Source organism: Enoplosus armatus, chromosome 9, assembly GCF_043641665.1.
Source record: "Enoplosus armatus isolate fEnoArm2 chromosome 9, fEnoArm2.hap1, whole genome shotgun sequence".
Lineage (NCBI taxonomy): Eukaryota > Metazoa > Chordata > Actinopteri > Centrarchiformes > Enoplosidae > Enoplosus > Enoplosus armatus.
Genome location: NC_092188.1, coordinates 12,839,544 through 12,858,309, shown reverse-complemented (window position 1 = coordinate 12,858,309; position 18,766 = coordinate 12,839,544). Strand labels below are relative to the sequence as shown.

Here is an 18,766-nt window from a genome sequence, read left to right as displayed (position 1 = left end):
ACCCACCACCATTACTGCACTGTGCACTGATGAGTGAGTGGAGCTCTATTTGGATTTGAGGCATGTTTGTAATCTATTTTTGTATCAACATGCTCCGGCTCGTATCCATAGAGAACGTGCATGAGGATGATTTTATAAAAGCTCAAGGGAACACTTATTACAACAATTTATGACAGACCTTTGTGTGAAACTTCTTAATGTTGCAGTAAACTTCACAGCCCTCGCAGTGAATTAACACATAGCAATAAACTATTATTAAAAACACCAATAATATATGTAAATCTCAGTAATCTCCTTTATAAATAGGAATCCTAATGATGGCAATGCTAGAATTGATTCCTGCTATTGCCACTGACTGTAAAAATAATTTTAGTTATCCATCAAATGGCTTACTTTGTTCTTTGCTCCATTATAGATCACATCATTATGCCTTAGACTAAGAAGGTGAACTCAGACATGAAGGAGTGAGAAGAGATGAACGTATCATCACTGTAACTGCAAAAACATTAGTCTGTTGTTTGACGCCATGCTTGACAAACCTAGTTCCTTGCTGCCACATGGCGTGCCATACGGTATCGAGTTGTTGAAAGTGTCCAGCATGAGTTCCTGCCACCCTTTCTGGCTCTTTTAACAAGGGAGTCATCTACAGGCAGCATGGAGGGCTCACAGCTTTCTCTGACAGCCATGTGTCTGTATCTGAACAGAGCCACGTACTGGGCAGAGGGACAAGGTAAACAGTCTGGGCTCAACTGGACTAAAATATTCTCTGTGAATGATCAGATTTGTGTCCTCAAAGTCATTAATCATTCATTAGAAGTTCCAAAATGGCAGCTGGCTTGCTGCTTGTCACGCGCACAGCAGCTGGCTCCAGGTGTTTTTAAGTCGAGGAAAAGTGCTGTGGACTGAAACGCTGCTGGGTGTTGTTGTTGTCTCTCTCAGTGTGTCTGTGCCTGTTGGTATTCCTCCTCAAGTGGAGTCAGTAATTACAGACTGGCTGGGTTCTGCCTGAGTGGAGAGGGCTGTTGATGAAGAGGAGACCTGTTGACTGGGGAGGGATACCAACGCCTGCTCTAATACTGGAGATATCATGGGGGATGAGCGTAACACAGACTCACATATACATTATAATTTTATATTATAATATAAATTGAAGTTTTGTTTTTCTTTTGAGGAGTTTTGGGACTAACAATGCCATTTACATACATGGGCAATATTAATTGATCTGAGCACAGTGCTGAATACTGACCGATGGGTGGCTAATTTCTATTTATAAGGGACTGTACAAGAATTATTATGATGGAAGGTTATGTATTTTTTGTGGGAGTGTAGTCTGAATTTTTGGAGGAGTAGAAGGTCTTTTAAAACCATCATATACCAGATGTTTATGTTCTTTCAGCCTTCTCTTGAGCTGCACAGAGCTGCCACCTCTGACAGGTTCATTTAGTCACTTTAGACAGTGGTAATAATATAATAATAATAATAATAATAACAATAATGTCGGTCCATTTAGTAAGTGTGTTTGGGACACACTACTCTATGTTTGCCATATTTTCTAATGTAAAATCGGCTGGGTATTGTGAAAATGTACATATATATACACATAGCAATTTACATATTAAAGTTTAAAATAGTACATTATTTTACACACCTTTTTATGATCAAATTAGGCGCACCAATTCAATACTGTTATATTATTTTGAGATATTATTATGTTGCAGTTTTAATCTAAGTCATTGGGAGGGTCCATTGGAAATGTCTAATAAAGCTATGGTAGGCCTTGCTTTTTTTTTAAAAAGGTAAATCATTAAGTTCAGCGGCCGTCCTCACCCCAATCATTTTCATACAGTCCCTAAACCAATTTAATCTGGATGTGGACATCATATCAGCACTATATCAACTGGATGTGCTGCCATTTACAATACCAATAAATTATGAATGAACTCATTTCTAGGAAAGTGAATAAACAAGAGTGAGTATGATATGAATAAACTCATTTTCCAGAATAGTACGCTGCCTGTGTTGGAGTTCATTTTCCTGGTATAAAAATAGATGTGAATATGAGGCAAGTACAAACTCAGGATGATGAGTGATGTAGAGGCATAAAGAGAGACCGTGTGTGTGTGTGTGTGTGTGTGTGTGTGTTGAGGGGGAGCAGTACAGCATTCATACCAGTAACTATGACATAACATTGGGTTTCTGGGTGTTTGTGTTTTTGAATACAGTAGATTTCTACTTAAGGCTGCGAGAAGCTTGAGTTGTCAAGACAACCATGGAGGCTGCATTAGTTACTGCAGAGAAATTCAGCCTCTCTTGCTTTAGGGTAACACGGTGTCTGATGTGCGTTTGCTGCGCATATATGTTTGAAGAGACACTGAACTTGGCCTGAAATATGTTTGCCTCCTGGTATCATCCTGAAAGCTGCTTGTCCACTTTTGACTTAGTCCCTGCCGTCTCCCTCATGTCAAGAGAGACTCTGCCACGGTTCCCCTTCACCACTGATTTGAACTAAGGAGGTGCTGAATACATTTGCAGAGCAACAGCTGCACTATTTCAAAAATAATCAATACAACACACTCAACACAGAGGACTGACACAAACAAAGAGACAGAATGAAAGACGTATCTGTCCCGACACTTTGCTTGATATAGTGATGTAGATGTATGAAGACATTTTCATCATCAGTGCTCAAATGTAGTCACACACACTGTACCGCCTCACAAAGTCAAAACAGTACATATTTGGTCAAAGTTGAGTTAAAACCAAAATTTGACTTTTTGATGTATAAAACAGCATGTAAAATGTGCAAGAACTACAAAAGGGAGATGAAAACCAAACTGCAGTGACTGACTGTGCTCTGGCTAGTTAAAGCTAGCTGGTTTACCAGCTTTTTCATCCTTTAGATTGTCCAATCATGAGTACAGTATCTAAATGTTTGTTAGGTTTAATGTTAAGTCTGTGGCAATGATTGATAATCAGCCTAAAATGGCATACAATTAAGATTATTTTATTCATCACTCAGTTGGCGAGCCTTCTTACACCCTTTTCTCTCAACTACACTGTTTTTTTTTTACTGCTTTCTGCCTTTGTAAGGCAGTATTGGCAGGTATTGTTTATATTATATGTTTATATTATTCTTTGGTTGTCTGTCAGTGCCTATTTTTTATGCATGAAATACTGTATTGAGGTATGAAAATATTTACTTTTTAAATGTGATATCTGGAGGTATATGTTTTCATGAAATGTGTAAATAATTCACATTTATCATCTTGGGAGTGGTTGGAAGGGATAAGGCATGGTGTGGTATATGAGGGAGATGTTTGTTTGAATATTGTAATATGACAGAGTCCAAGCTGGGAAAACTTCAATATTGCTTGACTTATTTCTTATGTTTTGATCTCTGTATATCATTATTTTAGAATTTCTTAAACCACAAAGATGATATACATGGAAGAATGTGTTGGATATAAAGCATAAAATGTGAAGTATTAGTTTGCTTTCTTAATTAACATAATGTTGAGATTAACATTATTTCACTACAAATATCAAAGCACGGCATCTATCCAACTCTGAACTTCGGCTGAAGAAGTTCAAATACTGCCCTCTGTTGTGTGAATCTGGTATTGAACCTACACCACAGTGGGAGGAGTGGGCAGGCTTTCACTGAGGTCACTGAGGTCATTCCATTGATGTTGGGTTCCTGGCTTGAATATCCGAATCAGGCACTTATGAAAGGAACAGCGCGTATCCATGTTGATTACTTGTAACTTGTACTCTATAATGACAATATAACAGATAGTTTTCTTGGCTCAATTGTCTTTCCTGTCTCGCCCGTTGAACCACCCAACAAATCTCTGGTGGACATCTTTGGAAACTATGATTAAAAATTACCAGTAACTTTGCTTCCTGGCTGTATATTGTGCTCATTGTTTGTTTGTTTTTTGTTTGTTTTTTTACGCGATTTGGTGTCTATCTGAGTCATTTGGTTCATGCCTTTGAACACATGACAACTCTACCGAGTTCCCTCAGTGGCTGTTTTCCTCCTCCACAAATCACCCCCACCCAATCCTTTAGTTGCCTAAACTATGTTCTGGAGATGTGCGTAAGCAGAGGCTTGCTATTTTCAGCTGAATGAAAAGAGTCTTGGCACTTGGACTCAGGATGAAATCTGTTTTGTTCTGCTGAATTTGGCTTCCACCACATGCACAGTATCTACATGTAACAGAGTTAAAGAATTCAGTTTAATGGTGTCCTACAGTAAAACCACAAATATTTGACTGAGCAGGGTGAGTTTTGAATGATCTGTTTACTGTCGTGTGAGAGGAATATGTCATCCTTAATAACATAAATACAAAAGTAGCATTCTGAGGACAGAACATGTCTTACTATTTGGCTGATTTGTTTGTAAGATGTCTGCATAAAGTGGTAATAGTGATCATGTTTAAGACTGTTGAATAAATGGTTGTACTCCCTCACATCAAGCAGCCACTGCCTCACCTATGAATCACATTGCACTTGTTTCGTGTAGGGAAAACATTCAGACCCTGAATAAACAAAACATTTCCAAACTTTGCAAATGCCTTTTACATCACAGCCTATTTTTCATAGGATTTTGTAGATAACCATTTCCTGGACTCTATGAATGTAGGACCTTGACCTTAAAATAAATAGCACACTGTTTTCTTTAGCTTATTAAAAACAGGACAGGTTTTCAGAGCTTCAACTTCTTGCTTACTCGTCATTCATTTCATCTTTAGACATTTTATCCAAGGACTCTATTCAAGGTCACTTTGACCTCTCACTCTTGGCAGCACTCAACAATTGCTCTATTGTAATCAAAGCTGGAATTTAATGACAATCTCTCACAGGTTTTAAGCCCAAAGTGTAGGCTACTAAACCTGCTGATCAAAATAGTGAAACTGAGCCTTAATATTCACAAGTGAGAGAGGTGAAGTTAGTATCACCTGCCTGGTGGATCTGCCGTCCCTTTGCTCTTTTCATTAACTGTTGAATTCACTGGCTTTCAATAGGCTCTTTCAGCGTGTCATGCTACACCACCATTGAGCTACAGCCACGTTGCCACCCATCTTTCTTAATGGGGACTGGAGACTGTGGAGCTGCCTTGTTGCCATGGCAGCAAGCGCTTTCACATTCTCCCCACATAGCGTGCAGTGTGCATGTTGTTCCTTCCAAACTGGAGCGCGCCACAGCAGAGACAGGTCTGCTCTCAGACAGGACCGAGCCAGGGTTATTTACCTCCCGCTCTGATACCAGATGCCCTCTTAATCCAACCACCCACACTCCACTTTCCATTCTCTTTATTACTAATGCATAGTATTTCCCATTGGCTGCTCTCACATTCTGAACTTTGCTCCAACGCTTACTTTTTTATATTTCTTCTAGCGTTTTGTTGTTATGCTGCACAACTGAGGGGAATAGTGGAACTACAACCAACATGGGGATGGCCCTCAAAAAGCCTGAAAATCAAGTGTCAACACAAGTTTCTAGCAGTGTTTCACAACGGTTTAATATTGGCATATAAATTAACATGGCTAGCAAGCTAATATTGCAACTAATGGTTAAGGTTAGCTTGCTGATATGCAGCATTTTCTTCAGTGGATCATTGGTGGATCGGTTTTCTTATATCACTATACAGTTGGGCTGCAACTAACCATTATTTTCACTAATGATTAATCTGCAGATCCTTTTTAGATGAATCTGCTGTATGAAAAAGATTTGTGTGCTATGCCACTGATTGCAGTCTTGAAAAGTAACTAAGTACATTTATTCAAGTACTGTATTTAAGTACAATTTTGAGGTACTCATAGTTTACTGGAGTATTTGCAACTTCGGACTTTGACTCTACTCTCCACTATATTTCAGGGAGAGGGAAATGCTGAACTTTCTACTAACAGCTATAATTACTCGTCACTTTTACTTACAAAACATGATCGACTTACAAAAATGATGCAGGATTATAGATGAAAGGCCTTGCATACCCACAAAGACGTTTGCAGTTATTATGTATATGAATCATGAATACATTTACTTTTGATACTTTTTCATATAAAATGTTCATATAATACTACTTTTGAACTTTGACTCACGTAGAATTTTAAATGCAGGACTTTCACTTGTAATAGAGTATTTTTTACATTGTGTTATTGTTACTTTTACTTAAAAGAATTGTGATTTCTTCTTCCACCACTGTTTTAAAGTAGAAAACCATCACCAACTCCATGCTAATGTCTGCCCCACACTGTGCAGCATTATTTGCTAATTGTTATGAACAACTGTTCCTGGAAATGTATCCATGTAAAAAGTGTGAATGAGTTCATTAATGCAGACAACAGCACACCATGGGAAACAGATTCCTATTTCCCTTATGCGACTGTTTTCATCATACGTGCTTCCCTGTCCTATGTGCATGAAGATCAGTGTTACATGTCTGGACATGTCTGCTGCATTAGAGGAGGCTCACTTAGCCTCAGTGAGTGCATGGTGAGGATGCAGAGCAGAATGGGGGTAATGATGCTTGGATAATTGTTTGCCGGACAGTTTCAAGGTAATATGACTCATCTCTTCAAGTTTGCGAGGAGGTTGTGTTTGAAAAAAGTTCCCCCACAACTTGGAACTTATGTTTTGCTCCGCAGTAAAGGTCATGCAGTGTTACAACCTGCAGCAACTGGAGCCCACTTGAGTTTCCACTGTGTTTTCTGCTGAAGGCTACTGCTTATGAGTGTGTGAGTAAGAGAGAGCATTGAGAGGCAGCGTGTAGAGACATCTGGGTGGTTAAAAATGGAGGAATGCAAGCATAATGCAATGTTGATTTGCTGAGACGGTGAGGTAGAGTGCTGCTGCTGCAAGTACTATGGCCGTGACTATTATTGCTTTACTACTATTACCCACATTTACACTGCTGCTACTCTTTTCTTTCAGTAGTTAATGTTAGATGTAAGATGACAGAGATCTTGTTATGGTTTCGAGCACTCCCTCTCATTACGTGTACGCCACACTGAGGAATGTAACACTTGTGGCATAGCCTATAGCGCTCAGAGTAAACGGGCACATGCAACTGGGCCAGCAAAACCCCTCTGTCAGGTTAAACCACAATAATCAGCATCCAATAGCATTCAATAGTAAAGGCTGTCAACAAAGATTTCATATTTGACGCTTTAGATACGTACAGCAACGTACAGCGTAATTCTTCCCAAATTACAGAGTGATTTTTTTGTACTAACGGTGTACCAGTACAGGACTTACTGATAGATACATGTTGTGTAGTCAGGGAATGGATAACAATCTGGCAACTTTAAAATCCTCTCTACTGTAGGTTGTGTACTTACCAACACTGGAGGGGTATGGATGATAACAAGATGCGGATGAGCCAAAGAAAATACTATTGTCAGGAACGTACTGTAGGTCCACAGCCTGGATGTTACTGTATATGTTGAAAAGTAGGCCTACTTGTGGGGTACAAGGGACTCCAGAAGCTTGAGGTGGTACAGGTGTATGTGGACTGACAGTGTTGTTATGAAGTACGGTAATGATGAGGTTTCTCAGTAAATATGGCTGAACTGTGTGTCCATCTAACAGCCGAGACAGGTGTAGAGGGTGATTGATTGTATGTCCTGTCACTGTAGTACATGCAGTAAACAGTAAAGGACACTAACACTACAGTCACTGTAAAACTTTATAGAGAGTCACTCCACAATATCAAAATTAAAATATGATATATATGTTACGACGAGCTCTAGCAGTGAGGTAACTTCTTATTCTCTAACTTCACATCTTGTTCCCTTGTATATATTATATATCCATTGTATATATCAGTATGTACTGTACTGGTGCACCATTAGTACAAATTATTACACTGTAAATAGGGAAGAATTGCGCTGTACGTTGCGTGCCATAACTTAAGGCATTCCCCTCCCTTCGCAGAAATGCAGGCAAAGTTTTTGATCAAGCTACAAACAGTAAGGCAGATCTGACAGTTGTGTCTTCATGCAGTCTCACTCTTGATCTACTCGTTACAGTGAGCATTTTGCTTCATGCAACTCCAGCTGGATTTGTGAATTATCACAGGACGCTTGGCTGACATTAATTCTGACCTTGAATGTACAGTGAGACATTTCATGGCAAAGAAATCACAATCTCTTGTAGAAGCTTCACGATGGGGTCCTGTCATGTTTCTTTCTACTCTGTTGCTATGGGGACTGTGTAGTTCCTGAGGTTTACATTTGCTTGGCTGCTTCTTTGAAGGAATTTGAGTCACCGTCGGAAGATGAGGCTGTGGACCCTTGGCTAGGAAGACACAGCGTATACACATGTTTTTTTCTCAGGTTCAACAGCTGGGGAAACACTTCTTATCACTTCAGCGGTTCAATATGTGTGTTTGTGACAGTCACACTGGCTAGGCCCAGTCCAGGGCCAGGTGGGTTGAGGGATAAAGAAAGAAATTCTTCAAATAATACTTTATTGAGGTTTTTTGATTGTTCATGGAATAATTATGCATATTTCTGTATGCAATTTAGTCACTATTGCACAAAATTCCCTTTAGCTTTGCACATTACACCTCTTGTTGTAGGATGCAGTTGTGAGAAAGTTTAGGAACCCCCCCATAACCCAAGACCCTATGTAGGTGTAATGCTATTCACTAGGCTTGTTGTAGTAGCAGCATTGTGTGATTTGTTGCATTCTCTGTGTTTTCCCCAGTCTGCAGTCTAGGTGGAGGGGACACCCTGCTTGTCCGGCCTGCAGAAGAGAAGATAGCTGGCTGGCCTGGTGGTGCCTGTCTGCTGGTCTGTAGCCTGGCTCTCTCTGCTGTGTGCTGCACAGGATAAGGAGGAGGCCCTCGGGTGAGGAGGGCCCCAGTGCCAAGTGGCTGGGCGGCAGGGTGTTTATCAGCGCTGCCTGCCTGCACTGAGGGAAATATCTCTGGGGAAGAGATGGGGGAGGCCTGGGGAGACCTGGGGGGGGGTGGTGGCAGGTTACTCTGAGTCACTTTGCAGCTGAATAGAGGCTCTAATTGTAGGGCAGCTCACAGGGCAGATTAGGAAGAGATTTGTCTCCACAGGGAAAATGCATATGAAAATGAACAAGAACGAAGCAGTGCATTAAAACAGCTTTGACGTGCTAACACACTGAACAATTTAATCCTCTGTCAGTTTGTGTTTGTGCATATGTGTAAGTGTCTCTGCATGTATATGCTGATGTGAATATCCCACAGTTATTCACATTCATGCAGTATGTCTGTCTGAGCAAAGCCTTTCTGATTCTCCAGCTCTCTCGCTCTCTCTCTCCCTCCCTCCCTCCCTCCCTCCCTCACCCTCCGTCTGTTGCTCCCTCCCCCTCCTTCACTCTCTGTGTGAGCGTAGTCTGGGCGCTAAGCCAAGTAGAGTGTGTTTTTTTGAATGAATACCTGATGCGGCTGATGAGGCTGGCTGGGGGAGGAGCTGTGTCAGTGGAGTACTGAGAGAGAGAGAGAGGGAGAGAGAGAGAGAGAGAAAGAAAGGAGGGAGGTAGAGAGGGAAAGGGAGAGAGGCAGAAACAGTGAGAGGGAGAGAGAGAGAGAGAGAGAAGCAGCCAGGCAGAGAGGGAGCTGGCGGTCTGGTGGCCTTGCATAACACACGTTGGAGCAGCCTTGAACGCAGGACTTGGTGTTAGCTTCAGCAGTGGGGAACTTCCTTTACCGTCAGCCCGTTGCAGGGGCAGCGTAGCCTCCAAACGGGAGAGTCCAGAGAGGAAGGCAGAGCTGGAGCAGCCACAGCACAGGCTTCAGGAGAGGAGAGCGGCACAAAGGAGAGATTCAGGAAGAGGATTCCTAGGAAACACGTCTCCCAACACACATACGCACAGACACACACACACACACTGAGAGGCAGGAAGAATCCTTGGATATGCTCTGCAAGCAGTGGCTGTGGAGAGACTGGTGAGCTATTCTTAGTACTCTAACCAGAGGAGGGGAGGCGGGGGGGTGGGGGTGGGGGGTTGTCTCTTTTTTCTTGATTTGTGGCACAGTAGTATTTTCTGCCCTGCTACTACACTCATGTGCTCTCACTGTCATTCTAATGCCCCCAGAGGCTACAGTCACAGCATTTGTCCAGAGTCACAGTTACGGGATTCAACAGCATTGACCCTGTTTGGTTGTGGAGGTGCTCGCTGATAGGGATGCCTGCATACACATCTCTGCTTGTATACTGTGTGATTGGTGTGTGTCGAGCAGTGATGCAGAACTCTGGAGTCATTGTGAAGACAAACAGGCTGAACCCACTGCCTGTTCTTACTGTCTGCTTTAGTCTGCCACACTGTAGGTCCGCCTCTTAAAGGCACAGGCGCCACGGTTGTACAGAGAAGGGGCAGTAAAATGGCTCTTTTGGGTATTAGAAAAAAGCAGCACACTGTATTGATCTGCTCTGTGGTTAAAGCCGCTATGTTTGTAAGGGGCTTGAAGGGAGGTCCTATTTATATGCAGCGAATCACACATACACGCACGTACATATTGTCTTCCATAGTACCTCCCCCTCTGTTTCACGCCAGAGCTCAGATTGATAATGATGTTTTTGTTTTCTATATATAGCCATTTGCTGTACAGGATATTCACTGTGTATCTACGACTGTATGACTGGTCTAGCAGGTGACACATGATATATAGTAGTATTGACAACTGATTTACCACCCCTGGGTCATTGCATTAGCTTTTCGTATGCATCTTTTGCATAGAAGCAACATCTCAGGACACTGTCACTAAGTAATTTTGTTGCCTTTCTATCGCCTCCCTCCATCGTCCTGCTGCAGAGAAATGTTACTGCTATGAAGCCGCAGATCAATGCGAGGAGTAAATACTGGGTCTGGGAGCATGAGAGAAGACTCAGGCGGAAGGAGTGGAGGTGGGGGACTGGAGGACCTGGCGACTGCTGCGGAAGAGAGGAGATGTAACTCTGCTGGGGGGCCTCTCACCTGGAGACAACAGAGAGGAGGTTGAATGAAAACATCTCCTCTCCTGAGCGCATGCAGTGACGGCAGACACACGCCGCTACACAAACCTATTTCTCTGATTTGTGCAGCTTTTTTTACGTGGGAGTATGAAAGAGGATCACATGCAAGGCTGGCTCTATCACTCTGAGCTGAAAAGCATCAGTGTGATGAGTGGAACAGAGAGTGGCCTGTCTCCCCCCCACCTCTCTCTCTGTTGTCATCCCTCCATACATGTCTCAGAGGTGACGGTCCTGGGCCAGGGGACTGACTCAGGGCTCCCGTGCTGTCTGGCTCGGTGTGACAGTCATGTCTTGAAAGCTCGCCTTTGTTCTCCATAGTATCACAAAGGCTGTATGTTTGTTGGTGTCAGTGTTCTATTAATAGGCTGACGCTGGAAAATCTGGAGAGGCTTTTGGCTGCTGAGCTGTGTTTGTGTGTGACCATGTGCAGAGAGTGCTGTGTACAGGTCATATGAGGAAAGGAAAGACACCTTCTTTAAGAGCATCCTGCTGTATCTGTGGTCTGTTGACAGTAATGGTGTGTTTTTGCGGCATTTGGAAAATCAGATCATGCTGGCTTTGTCTTCCAGTGCTGCTGTAATCACAGGAGGTACTTGTGCTTCAGATGTGATGTCATTACAGTGTTGACACGGTGTTGCTGAGGTGGGGTTGTTGCCACTGAGCGATGCTGCACAGTGTAGCTCGGGCTGTAGCGGCGGCTGTGTTGCTGAGCGGGGATCTCTCGGCGAGGCGGGGGCTATGGCGCTCTGATGCTGCAGGCGCTGTTCAATGTGGGTCAGGAGAGGAAGCACTCTGTCTTCTCCCCATTCCCCATTCTCTCTCCCTCTTTCCCATTCCTAATCTTCTTTCTTCTCTCACCTACCCCCCCCCCCCCCCGTCTCACTCCCTTTCCTCCTTCTACACTGTTCTGTCATCTTACATCCTCTCTCCCTCTCCTCCCCCTCACGCTCCTCTTTCTGTTTGTGTTTCTCTCCAGCTCTGCTGCTCTCCTCCTTTGTTACATCTGGTGGATCTACCAGGCTGTATGGTTAGATGAATTGCACGGAGGTTTTCGCTGCTTTCGGATGCAGTGACCTTGTCAGAGCCAGCATTAGAGGTAGATGCATCTAAATGGAAACTGACCAAGGTCGCCTTCTATGTTTTTACCCCCCCTCCGTCTTTATGTAACATGTCTGTGGCTGCCTGCTGTAGTGAACCTCCTCTGTAATATGAAAATACAATTTAGCACTGTCAAATAGCCCCAGCTCCTCTGAATGGAATGTAGGGGGAGAAAAATGAATGGATGGATGTGTGAGTGTGTCATACACTCCATCTCTGTGGTGCCTCTGGCTAATGAACAACTCAGAGTCCTGTGCATTGACCCACAGATAAGCCTGCAGGAAAGAACAGTCGATCTGAAAAAGAAACTGTGAAAAAAATGAGCTCATGCGAATCAAAAGGCTGCATGTTGGTGTTGTTAGATTAATGGATGCACTGCATATTGTTGTGTTTTCTTGTGTGTGCATGTTTCAGCTAGGTGAGCATGCATGTATATGAAACTATAGTATATGAGACTGTATGTTGGGGTAGCCCTGCAGTCAAACATTGGTAATGGCTAGCTGCTGCTGTGGCTTGTTGACATAGTTAGCTACCTCTCACTAACCCACCTCTAATACATCATGAGTTCCAGTAACCTCCTCACTTCTAGCTGAGAATAAAGAGCTTGTTTCGTGCTCATTTAACTGAGCCTTCATTCTGCCTCTTACTAAACCAAACTCTAAGAGAGCCTACTCATTCATTGTTTGTTGTCCATTTTGTATTCCCTTGAACTTTGAAACACCACTCAAATGGGGTACAGCGGAAATCCATTGTTAATATATTTTGAAGCACTTCAATGATAGCAACAAAGGCCCATTTACGTTTCTTGCTGAATGTTCCATGATCAAATTTCAAGCCATATTGTTTTCACTTTATTTTTCTGATGTGCCCACTGACCCAGAGTTCCTGTCTGGAGGTGGATGTTATATTTACAGTAGCCCCACTGACTCAACACAAGGCCGGGGAGTGTTAAAACAAAGACAAAAGCGTAAGCTCCTCTGAAGCTGTTACTCTGTGCTGTTATCCTTTCACTCTGCTCTGCTTTCTTACCCTAGAGCCTGGAGCAAGATAACAGCCAACAGCTACGCACATACACTTACCCTGTACACATGAGCGTGCACATACACCCAGACACACAAACATCGCAGTTCAAGAAACTCCTGCCTGGCGTTGAAAACATGAAAGAGCCTTTTCCACATTATGTAAATGATGACACACAACTGTACTTTCCCGTGTGTCAAACATCATTACTCATGGAAAGGCTGGTTGAGTTTTGACAGATTAGTTCATGTAGATCCTCGAGGGGCGTCTTTAGAGGTTGATCTTGGAGCAACATGTTCACAGAATGGCCTACATGTTGTGTTCAAGTGCACTAGACAAACACATATCAGATGCAGTAGTTATATCAGGTACCACCTGGTGGCAAAACAAAGAACAGCACCTTCACAAACATGAAAACAGGGACATTTTTAAGAGTGAAGTATTTTGATGTTTGCTGCTTTGCATTTGCAGCCCTGCAGGAACATCTTGTGAATATGGTTCATGAACACAGGCTGTGTTTACTGAGCTAGTTCTGCAGTGCAATTAGACTAATGAGAATTGAATTTCAAGTCAAGTAAAGTCAAGTTTATTTATATAGCCAAAATTCAGACGCTGTCCTAGAGGGCTTTAAATTATGCATAGGTATATGATTTCATATTACCGGAGTGTCTGATTTCTCTCTTCTCCCATCAGATTCCTGCCGACATCGTGGAAGAGGTGGATCGGTCCGAGATGATTCCTCATGAAGTCTATGGAGCTCATTTTGTGAGCTGGAGTGACTCCATCTTCTCTAGTCTGAGACCTGGGGCTGTCCAGCAGTGAACACAAAGAGAGCCAGAGCCACACAGCACACGGAGAGGCTGGTCCCTGCACATAACCATCGAGTGGAGGAGAGAAAGAGAGACCCAGAAGAACTCAGAAGTACAACCAGGGAAGAACCACGCTGGCACAATGAAATCCAACCAGGAGCGGAGTAATGGATGCCTGCCTCCTAAGAAGCGTGAGATCCTGGCTCTGGAGCAGAGGCCAGTGGCAGTAGCCACAGCAACACCTCCAGCTGCGGTGGTCACTGACAGTCCCCACACAGAGAACCTAGCATGGCTAGCGAGTGTAGCCAGTGAACGCTGCAAATCCAGGGACGCAGAGAGCCCGAGATGCCCCATCTCCTCTACTTCCTCCTCTTCTCCTTCCACCTCTATCCCCTCCTCGGCCACTCCTCTGTCTGCGGTCCCCCTGGCCTCTCTGCCTGCAGTTTACCCCACAGCCCTTCCTCAGCAGGCCGGGACGATCCAATTTGCTCAGCTGGGACCCAACGTTCAGTTCATCAGCTCTGGGCCCTATGCCGGCTACATCTCCTCTCACATCATCTCCACTAATGCTAGCCCCGCACCTAACAGCTCCGCCATAGGACAGCGTCCCCACCTGGATGGTTACACCACTGCCCTCATCTCCCCCAACACCAAAGGGGAGCAGCAGTTTCAAATAGGCCTCTCTCCCACAGAACTGGCTCCTGTGTCACTTCCAAGCTCTCCCCAAGTCACCAGCCAGTACATCCATCTGGACAGCAGAACACCTCTGACTGTCAGCGGAAACGTTACTTCACCCACGGCCCACCTCCAGCTCCACCCTCACACAGCCGTCCTCCCTCAAACGCTTACCCTTGCTCCCTCACAGCTGGTGGTTCAGTATGCAGATGGGTCAGTGGGAAAGAAACCAGAGGGGCATGCTAAGGGTGTGCTGAATGGGGAGTTTGAGATGGTCAAACAGACTAAAACGCCCAGTCACCCAGCGAACCATCATCAGGTCCAGAGCTATGAGGCCAGACATATCCTTTTACCCGCAGACTACGGCCAAAACCCTGCAGGACTCCAGACCTCCTTGGTGCTGGTGGCCCAGCCCAACCACGGAGCTGAACGTGAAGCTGGCTCAAATAAGATCTCCTTAGTCCAGACTGAGAAAGGAGGCATCTGTTTGGGAAAACCAGTGTCCAGATCTTCGTCTTTCACCTCCCTCTCTTCCTCAGAGGTGGTTAAGTCCGTTGCTCCTCACACAGTCATCCAGACCACTCTACCCTCCGAGGAGCTTCCAGCCAGTCTCTATTCCTCCACACAGCCACCCATCATTGGCTATATCACCAGTGCAAATCAGCACGCTGTCAGCTACCATGCAACACTGCCTCAGCACCTGGTCATCCCGAGTGGCCAGTCCCTGCTCATCCCAGTCAGTGGCACCAACAACGGCACAGAAGCTGAGGTCAGTCGTACTGTCAGCGCCATGACTGCCACCACTACTCCTCAAATATCCACCGCCATGCCGCATGCCTATCTGGCCACAGCCTTGTCCAAGTGTGAGGCGCTTGGGCCAGATGGAAATCAACCACCCCCTGCTGTCGCACAGGCTCCAGCACTGCCAGTCCTGCCCTCAAACCCGGCTCCCGCAGTGGTGTCAGCTCCCTCCCCAACTCCCGCTCCTGTCCCCACTCCTGCCCCTGTTTCCATCCAAGCCTCCCCCTCCATCTCCTCTTCCTCCTCCCCCGTGGCGCTTCCTCCATTCTTCATGCGAGGCTCCATCATCCAGCTGGCCGATGGGGAGCTGAAGCGTGTGGAGGACCTCAAGACGGAGGACTTCATCCAGAGTGCTGAGATTAGCAGTGAGCTGAAGATTGACTCCAGCACCGTCGAGCGTATCGACAGCGGGCAAAGTCCTAATGCTGTGGTCATACAGTTTTCTGTGGGAGAGCTCAAAGCCCAGGTAAGTTATTCCTCATTCATCATTCTTGTATGATTAATCATGAGTTTAAATTTTAAAGCCACAATATATAGAATTTGAAACCTCAAGTCTTTGGCGCCCCCCAGTGATAGTATCAAAAAGCCACTGTGATACCAATGCAGGGATCCACTAGTGATAAGCACGGTTGAGCTCCCCTCGTACTCGCTATGGTCATCAATTAAGCCCTCTGCTGCAAAGTCAGCTTTGAAATCCATCTCTGGTGCAGAACTGACAGAATTGAGAACACTCTTCTTCCTTCATATCATTATTTTCCAACATACCATTGTACCAACACTGCTCCCTCTCATGTACCAGATGCCAAAATATAAATTTTGAAAGGCCAAAAGCCATTACTTTTACAGATAAATGGCGCCAATGTAACGGACCTCATGGGGCTACAGAGCTCGACTGATACTGGATTCGTAAGACTAATACCAACATCAACATTTTAGAGTTTTAAAACTTTTTTTTCAGCATGAATACATAACATAAACAAACATTTTTGATAAGGATCCATTTATTTATAAGTTATTATTTATAAATAATATAAGTTTATTTTTCATGTCAGTGCTCTGATGGACAAATGGTGAAATTGTTTCAAAATGTCAGCAAACATGTCTTTGGCATTTCTTTGCTGCAGTTTCTTGTTATTTATTGACAGACATATATGGCAATATATCTGTGATAAGCTAACATTTTATTTGATGTGCCAATATATTGATCGGGCTCTAAAATAGACCAATAGACCATTTTCACAGCAGACATTTTGATTTGTCAAAGCAGGAAAAGCACAGGTGTAAATAATAACATTAACAATGGCTCCATTCCATTAAGTGTCCCATTAAGTGTCCCATTAAGCCATGACAGTGTGACAGTGAGCCAGCATGCACAATACCAGGATGCTGATGGATGAGTACAGCCATCAGTCATTTATCATTTACACCTGTGATTTCCTACGGTGGCTTGTCAAAATGTTTTCAGTAAATATTCAGAATGATATAAATCCTCTGCAAATGTGTCAGTCTGTATCTATCTAAAAGCTAACTGTGTCTGTTGTGCACATGCTCATCTCCAGGTGTGTGTGGAGGTGCTCGTGGAGTATCCCTTCTTTGTATTTGGCCAGGGCTGGTCGTCCTGCTGCCCAGACCGGACCACCCAGCTGTTTGAGCTGTCCTGCGCTAAGCTGTGTGTGGGAGATGTATGCGTATCGCTGACCCTCCGCGGCCTGAGGAATGGTTCAGTAACAGACAGCCAGGCTTTTGGGACCAAGCTGAAGACTGGTCACCTCTCCGACTCCTGTCACAATATGGATGCCACTGTAAGAAACAGTATGAGTGCAAACGCTGCAGGAAGTAACAGCGGCCTCCTCATGAAGGCTTCCAGTGCAGACAGGCTGGAGAGGGAGCAGGTAACTGGACCGGGACCAGGACTAGAGCTACCACCGGGATTGGGACTAGTTCCAGGACAAGGAGAGGGGATCTACGGAGCTGGACCAATGCTGGCAGTCTCGGGGACTGGAGAAGTAAGACAGGAATCAGTGAAGACAGACATGCCTGCTCTTACCAAAATACAGTGTGGTGATCCCGAGAGACCCACAGGCCGCAAGAGACGCTGGTCAGCTCCCGAGCGAGACCAGACTGAGAGAGCTGAGGAGGAGCCTCCTCTGACTCTGCCCAAACCCTCCTTCATCCCTCAGGAGGTTAAACTCTGCATAGAGGGCCACTCCAGTGCTGGGAGTGAAAGGTGCTTGAACAAAAGAGTAGACTGTTGAGAGAACTTAAAGGAATTTTGATTACCTGTGGTTTGCTTTGTGTTTATCTCCCTCTCTTTTCTCTCTATCCAGACTACTGTAATATAGGCTGAGTTTACACAGTATTTACACGTTTTCTTTTCTTTCACACACGTCTGATATCTACCATGAAGTACAGTAGAGCACCTTCATAAGTGGTATCACACACGAGATCAGTGCAATCAATGCTGAAAGCAAAAATGAATGCAGTGTGAATGTCGAGTATGAATGGCAGTCAGACACCTGGGAGACATTTGACTTGCGTGCCACATATCATAACCTGGTTCTCCTTTGTCACGTGGCTTAAACCTATTGGATGCAGACCAGTCAACCATTCCTTTCATCATATGAACAAGCACAGTCCCAGATGTCAGCGTGTAGAAAGTGGGTAACCATATTTTGACTCTCATCCTTTTTGTTTCATTGTTTATTTGGTTTGTAGTGACGTTTTTGAGTGGTTGGAGTCAAAGAGAGACCTTTAGTGTTTCAGTGATGAGGCTCAATCATCATGGCTGTGATCTCTGCTGCCTTGTGTATCTGATGAGGTTTTGAGTTGTGCTTTATTACTATTGTTTTTATTTTCACACCGTAACAAACGTGTGCGCTACCACAGGTGGCCTTGTGCCACTTGTCTTTATGTGTATGTGCCTGAGTGTGTTTTTCTGTGTGGCTGTCAGACGGAGCACAGGATTAAGGCGTGTTTGTGTGGCTGTAGCTGAGAGCTCAGTTGTCAATACAACCTGCAAATATCAAGACTGAAAAGGCCTGAATGTAAATCACTGAATATGTCCCCGAAACTGACTCATGAAGTCACGCATGTGCTGTTTGCTACACCAATGACGAGTATGCTGAGAATCTGATATCATTGCTTTAGCAGTATGTGGGTGGCAGCAGTTGCACATGAGTGCATTCCTCTGATAAAGTTCCCCAGTCAAATTTACCATTATGTTTTTTTCCCAAAGTATTCCTTTCAGGGACACCATGTGTCTCCAGTTAATGTCCATCTTTAACCCTGGCTGCTATGAGCAGCATTTGAAATTAGGGAAAAATGCATGTACTCATTCCTCATACTGCAATATAAACTATAGTTGGCTAA

The 18,766-nt window shown here is 44.3% G+C and overlaps 1 protein-coding gene across 1 annotated transcript; it reads left to right on the top strand.

Annotated features, from left to right (window-relative positions):
* The first annotated feature begins 14,022 nt into the window (after window positions 1–14,022).
* On the top strand, window positions 14,023–17,652 carry LOC139290771 (ataxin-1-like). The gene is made up of 2 exons (XM_070912632.1): window positions 14,023–15,863; window positions 16,957–17,652. Exons 1-2 carry the CDS (start codon window positions 14,064–14,066, stop codon window positions 17,650–17,652), a joined length of 2,496 nt encoding a protein of 831 aa, XP_070768733.1. The 5' UTR covers window positions 14,023–14,063.
* The last annotated feature ends 1,114 nt before the right edge of the window (window positions 17,653–18,766 follow it).